This window comes from Notamacropus eugenii, chromosome 5 (assembly GCF_028372415.1).
Source record: "Notamacropus eugenii isolate mMacEug1 chromosome 5, mMacEug1.pri_v2, whole genome shotgun sequence".
NCBI lineage: Eukaryota > Metazoa > Chordata > Mammalia > Diprotodontia > Macropodidae > Notamacropus > Notamacropus eugenii.
Window position 1 is genome coordinate 285339446 of NC_092876.1, and position 7240 is coordinate 285346685.

The following is a 7240-nucleotide window of genomic DNA, read 5'->3' on the forward strand; positions in this document are numbered from 1 at the left end:
TTACATACTAATTACGAATTCCCCTCCCCCGCAATGAAAATATCTCCAAATTTACTATAGATTCTAAAGACCCTTCCTTCCTCATGACTGAAAAGACAAAAAATATTTCCCTTCCTTCTTAACTTTCAGTTTGGTTGCAATCAGAAAGCCACAGAATTTAAGTGATGAAAAGGACTTAAATGGCCATATAGTCCAACCCATAACTGCAAAAGAGTCTTCCCTACAACATATGTTTGTTGTTTGCTTTTCATTCTCTAAGAGGAACAATGACAAAAGAAGGGTGATGCCTTGAGTTGCAAGTGAATTGGATTTAGGTGAGGTAGAGCTGTGCAATGTCATCAGCCTCACTCTTCTCCAGAGTCCAGTGCCAACATACAGGTCAGAATAACTGTCACTGGCCTACAAACTGCATACAGGGGGAAGCTTTGATCTTTTTTTTAAGCTAAGGTCTTTCCCAGGCCTCAGCTTGTCTGAGGCAGTACCCATTCAGTAATTAAAGGATAAATTAACTATGAACATATGAAGAAAGACACTATCTGCATCCAGAGAAAGAACTGATAAATTGAAGAATGTATAATTTTACATACACACACACACACACACACACACACACATACACACACACACACACCTATTTGTGTCTCATCTTGGTGATAGAAGGGGAGAAGGAAAAATAAAGTTATATAATAATTTTGTTGTATATTTGAAAGGAATATCAAGTTATAAAAGCAGATTTGTAGTTTCATGTACAATCATCTTTTTATTATATTCGTTTATGAAAGTACATGCTTTATTCCATTAATTAAAAATAAAATAAAAATATATTGATAGGAAAAAAGGGGAAAAAAAGGAACTTCTGTGAGGCCAATCCCACTCCCTTTGAGGCACCTCGTTCCAAAATCTTTGTATTACTTATGGATACTGCTTTGGTAAGATTAAGTAATAGGAAGTTTTTCCTTCCATCCAAGTAAAATGTGCAATTTTGAAGTTTCCATTCACAGCTCTTAACTCTACCTTCTGGTGACAGTTTTTTTTTTTTTTTTTTAGTCAACAGCCCTTTAAATACATATTCTCCCTAAGACTTTTCTTCTTCAGGTAATCTCTTCCTTCAATTGATCCTCAAATTGTATGAAACTGATTACTTTGGTATGTTAGTGGACCTGCTCTGATCTACATATGACCCAGAAGTGAGCATAATACTTTAGATGGGCTCCGACCAGGGTACAGTATAACAGAAACATAGTTATCACAGCCAGCTGCCAAGCCACTGGTTTAAGCGCTGACAGTGAAATTTTCAGTATGAACGTTTTCACCTCACTGATTGACAAGCTACCAATCTAACCTTGATTTATTATTTTGTTGAATGTTTATCCCTAGAAAATGATGGAGAAAATATTAGTAGTGAAACTTAAACTCAGAATAATATCTTTTCTACATTTTTTTTCTCAGAGAGCCCATTGCTAAACATTTACCATCACTGTTCCTAGCTCTTGAGACAATATCTCTCTTAAAGCAGTCCAATAGCTTTCTTAAGTGTCATTGGAACACAAAGAGGCAAAAATCAAGTGCTCCTAAATATACATTCAAATAACTAATCAACAATCATCTTTATCCTCTGAAATTCTATTTCATTTAAGGAGTCTGTGGTGCCTTAGGAAAGTTAGAGAAATAACACAGTATTAAAGTAATATAAACTGTAGTCCTGGATATAGATGCATTCAATTCTGTAATCAGAAATGGATCTGGAAGTAATACTCTGCAATTCCAAAGTCCATTGTCTACAACAATTAGGACCATGCTGTTTACCCTTTGTCAGAGGTAGACTTAGTTAAGGTTCAGGTTTTTTTTTTTTTTTTTTAACAAAATAAGACACTTGTAAGTCATTGAACAGTTAACAAGAAATAGGTCTATTTGGCCCTAATCACAAATACATCCAAATGTCAAGGATAGAGTGGCACTTATTCAGAGCTTTTGTAGACCAGGCTTCTCTCTCTTTCCTGTAGAAATGTGTCTTGCCACTGAAGGTACTTGAGAAATAGTATGATGATTCACTGTGGTGATCTCAGGCACCTAACTGAGTTAAACCTAACTGAGTTAAACCTAATTGAATGGTACTTTTAAAAATTCCCTAAGATCAAGAAGCTACAGTAGGGAAACAGGGGTCAATCAGACCACAGGACTGCCTTATCTCCTTATTGGAAAAACTGATCCTTGTCACAGTATGGAAAAAGAAAGTATAGACCTACTCCATGGAGTGAGGTAAATGGGAGGAAACAGGCTTGAACAAAATTCATGTTGTGAGAAACACTGATAGATACTATACCCTATTATTTAATACATACATCCTTATTGTTTAAAAATGTATATCACTTTCTAGGGGGAAAAAAGTTTAACAAAGTAATTTTAATTTATAATGAATTTCAGCTTGGTTTAATGAAAAGATCTCTAGAATAAGTTTCAGAAAACCTGACCTTTAATTAAAGCTCGGTCACCAACTTGCCAAGCATCCTTGTCAAATGTCTTTGGGACTCTTGTTTCTTATCGGAAACTCTTCTTCAAGTTGCTGTTCACATTAATATGTGAACAGGAAGTGAAGGAGGAAAGAAATTATGAATATGATAAAATAGAAAGCTAATCTAGAGTCAAGAAGACCTGAGTTCAAATCTTGCATCTCACATAGACTGACTGTTTGACATTAGGCAAGTCACAACCTCTCAGTGTTCTAGCGACACTCCATTCCTCTAACTTGTTAAGAAAGTGGAAACTCATAATTGTAGAAACTTCCTTATCTAGAACTTCCCTAAACATATGGAAATGCAGATCCGGTGCTATGTCCCAATCAGGAAGTATCTGTCAAACCTCTACTATGAGTACAATTTAGTATAAAAATATAAAATGATGCTAAAATTCAGTTCTGGCCTTAAACTAATGAGTTTTGTGCTAACATAAGATGTTTGGAAATTACTCAAATCCTTCCATGCTATTTATATTGATTTCCTTGTTTAGGGGTGCTGCTTAGGTATTTCTCACAAATGTAAATGGTGCTTTTGAATTTGGCTGGGAAGAGCAAGACAAATACATAGTGATATTTGGGCATCTTTTACTCATTGGTTAGAGAGGCAAGCCAGACAAATGACTTCCGGGATACAGCCATGATCAATTAGCTTAAAACAAACATGTCCATGGAGTAGCATTATGTGATTGTTAGAGTTTTCTAATGACTCAAGATTCCTGATGCAATATGAATTACCCTGTGTGAAAATATTACATCTTTGAATATTTGGGAGCATATTTTTCTCAAGACAATGAACTCCAGGGAAGAAGTTTGCACCACAGCATTCACTGCAGCTATCATTCCAATTAAAACTGATTACCTTCCAGAAAATCTAATACAACACAGAATTTATTGTTTCATTTATATGTGTCACATATTTAAAAAAAAATCCAATGTATTGATCCTGAACAGAAAGCATTATGAAACCTAAACCTAATAAATAGGATGTCTGACTTTGGGATTATAACTTGAAAAGTTTAAAACCAATTAAAATGCCTGTCAAAAAGAGTCTGAATTATTTTTTAAAGTTTTCATAAAGTCCTCATAGATAAAGAACAGTGAAAAAAGAAGTAGAATCCCCTTTGAATAGTGTTAAAAGTCAGGAAATCAAGGAGATATTAAATATATTTTATATTCTATCATCTATAATACTTGCTAAAATTAGGAATAGAGACCTGGGAAAGAGTTACAGAAATAAAATAAGATGACCCCAAAATGTGTTGTAAAATGTTGAAAGCTATTAAAATAGACAAGTCAGTAGAGTAAATATCTCTAAAACCACTACTAAAAGAGATTAGAGAAATATAACAAATGTTTTCATAAGTACCAAATTCCTAAGATCCAAAAGCAGACAATGTGTGATCCAAGGGAACCCCACCTGTAATATACACACACACACCCCTTTTTATACAAATTGCAATTAAAAAAATAAAGATGAAGTTAATCTTTTGCCAGTTTCTAGTGAATGTCTAAATTAGTTAGTCATAGGTAACGTGTTAATCAGTTAATTATAACTAGTCTGTAAATTTCCTTCAATAATGAAACATGGGTTCTGATTCTAAAGAATTGGCTTCCTTGGTCAGATCAGAAATTCACTCTCTTTAGGCCAAAAGTCTTTAATGAACAGAGATGCCTGTTGAATATTCCAAATGTACAAATAATTGAAAGAAATGGGCAATTCCATCTAGACATAATATGTTGACATCTGTAAATGAACAAATTTAATTATCAAAGATAAACGAGCCTCTTATAATATGGTCAGGATCTTTTTTGTTAAATGCCCTCCTTGTGGGCTAGAACTCTGTTTGGAACCTTCCTTGTATTCGTAGCACTTAGAATCATGGCTATTGCTTACTAAGCACTTACTAAATGCCTATTGGCTGACTCATGACTTTACAATGATGGAGAATTTTAACACTCAGATATCTATTGAAGATCTGGTATTGAAAGGTACATTACTTTTTTTAAGTAAGTCACTATTTTTAAATGTAAAAGATACATTAAATAATTTGGGCAATATTTTCTTAAGATTTGGTACTTAATTTTTTAAAAAATCATTGATTAAGGACTTAAATGTGGAAGAAAATTTTGTAGATACACAAACAATTTGAATTCCTAAAGAAGAGAAAATATTCTGTAATATGGAAGAGATCGGTAATCAAAATCAAGAAAACAAAATCCCATATAACAAGAAGAAACTGTAAGTAACAAAGGAATGCAGAAATATTCCAGAGCTTTTTAAATGTGATTCAGCACCCGGGCAACAGCTATGGAGAGTAAAAATGGTGATCATATCACAGCATGCCATGCTGTACCATGTCATTTTACATGGTACCATTCATATGTCAGAAAAAGAGGATGATTGACAAGATGCCCAAATAAGTAATCCCCAAATTGTTAATAAATACATAGAGCAATTTTAAAAATCACAACAGGAAAGTTATTGTCTGGATACTAAAAAACAATATGGTTGATTAGGGCCAAGTTCGAAAAGGTAGAATAAGAGATAACTAAAATAAAATATAACAAGAAAATATATTTTAAAACATAAGGAAAACAAAAAAAAATCTTATTTCTCTCTCTACCTCCATGAAAAGCCAGATGGGATGGGAAGGGGAGGGGATGTCTAGAGGCAGGTTGGGAAAGAAAATTGTTAACAGATGACTCCCTCGTTCCAAAAAAGCTAAATTACAACTACCTATTAGAATAAGTAGACCACATTGCAGGAGAGTTAGTTCAACAATAAGTATTTATTTAGCACTTACCATGCGCAGACATTGGGCTAAGTAAGGGCAAGGGAAAGAAAATAAGGCAAAAGACAATCCCTGTCCTCCAGGGCTCACAGTCTAATCTGGGGGTAAGGGAGGAGAATTCTTGTTAGGATAGCATTGTTCTCATTTTGGGTCTTTGTAGTTTATAAGGGACATAAAGAATCTTTAAAGCAGAAGTTTTTAATCTTCAGTACATGGACTTTTAAAAAATATTTTCATAACTATTTCAATATAATTTCTTTCCTTGAAAATCCTGTGTATTGGAGATAGCTGAGTTGTCATCAAGTCTCCCTAAAGCCTTTGCTCTCCCTCTTCCCTTGAGCCATCCTAGGGTAATCAGTTAAAATGGTGAAGTACTCTCTTGATCCAGAGAACCCCACAAAATCATGCAAGTCAAGGAGTTCAAATCTCCGATGTTACTTCAAGAACACCCATGAAACAGCCCAACCTATCAAGGGCATGCATATCCAAAAAGCTACCAAGTATTTGAAAGATGTCACATTGAAGAAACAATGTATTCCCTTCCGTCAGTATAATGGTGGAGCTGGCAGGTTTGCCCAGGCTAAGCAATGGGGTTGGACACAGGGTCGTTGGCCCAAAAAGAGTGCTGAATTCTTGCTGCATGTGCTTAAAAATGCAGAGAGTAACGCAGAACTGAAGGGTTTGGATGTGAATTCTCTTGTCATTGAGCATATCCAGGTTAACAAGGCTCCCAAAAAGGGATGGCTTGCTTACAGGGCTCATGGTCAAATCAACCTACACATGAGTTTTCCTTCCCATGTTGAGATAGTACTTACTGAAAAGGAACAAATAGCTTCTAAACCAGAAGAGGCAGTTGCTCAAAAGAAAAAGATATCCCAGAAGAAACTGAAGAAACAGAAACTTACAGCATGGGAGTAAATAAAACATTAAAATGCAAATAAAAGTGAAATGAAAAAAAAAAAGAAAATCCTATGTATTTTATTTTGTCCATTTATAAATACAATTTTGAAGAGGCCATAGATTTCACCAGACTTCCTAGGGAGACCATGACACATGAAAGGTTAGCTGCAAAGAAATGGCGAAGGATTTTAGAAGAGGTCCTATAATTGTTAATGTAAAGATGAAGAGTGAAAGGTAGGTCAGTTAAATGAAGAAATGCAAAAGGGGACAGATGTCACTTAATTTGAAGAGAAGCAAGCTAAAATCCCATTTAAAAATTGATGTCAAGTATGAAAAGGATCTTGTTTTCATCTCCATCTCCTCTTAACATGGAATAAAATAGGTTTAAATTTCAGCAAGACTATTTAATTAGATGAAAGGAAGAATTCTTCACCATGCAAACCAATAAATCTAAAGTCAGACCATCAAAAGTCGGATGATTTATATCTTTGGAGATCTGTAAAACGCTATAATATCACTGTCTTGGGTGGCATGTTTCTTGCTTTCACTTTACAGCTTTTGGTCAGTTCATGAGGTTGTTTATTTCTCCTTAGTCCTATTCCTGCAATTTAGACAAGCTGCCAGGGCAATGACCTCATGAACCAAAACAGATTAATGGATAATAAGACTAGGAAAATTTAAGTTTTCCAATAACATTTTCACATCAGAGCAGAGTTATATGCAATGGTATAGTGGAGCTGGAAGGAATCTTAAATATCATCTAGTTAAGTCTGCTCACTTTATAGACGTCAGAAAGCAGAGTCCCTAAGAACTTAGTACTCAGGCTGTAGAATTAGGCAGACAACCCCAGGGAAGGAACACTTAGTTGTCTTACAACTAAGTAGTAGGCTATATTATAAGCTAACATTTCGTTTTTTGAGTGTGTGTTCATACATTGCTATTTTCAGATAGAACAAAAAATATGGTACAATTGTGTGTTTGTCCTTTGTTGCTGAAGAAAGCCATACCATCAGAGAATGATGACATGACTTGC

General features: G+C 34.7%; 1 protein-coding gene across 1 annotated transcript; it reads left to right on the top strand.

Annotated features, from left to right (window-relative positions):
- Nucleotides 1–5646: 5646 nt before the first annotated feature.
- Nucleotides 5647–6225, top strand: LOC140509190 (large ribosomal subunit protein uL22-like). The gene has a single exon (XM_072617015.1). It carries the CDS (start codon nucleotides 5671–5673, stop codon nucleotides 6223–6225), a length of 555 nt encoding a protein of 184 aa, XP_072473116.1. The 5' UTR covers nucleotides 5647–5670.
- Nucleotides 6226–7240: the final 1015 nt, after the last annotated feature.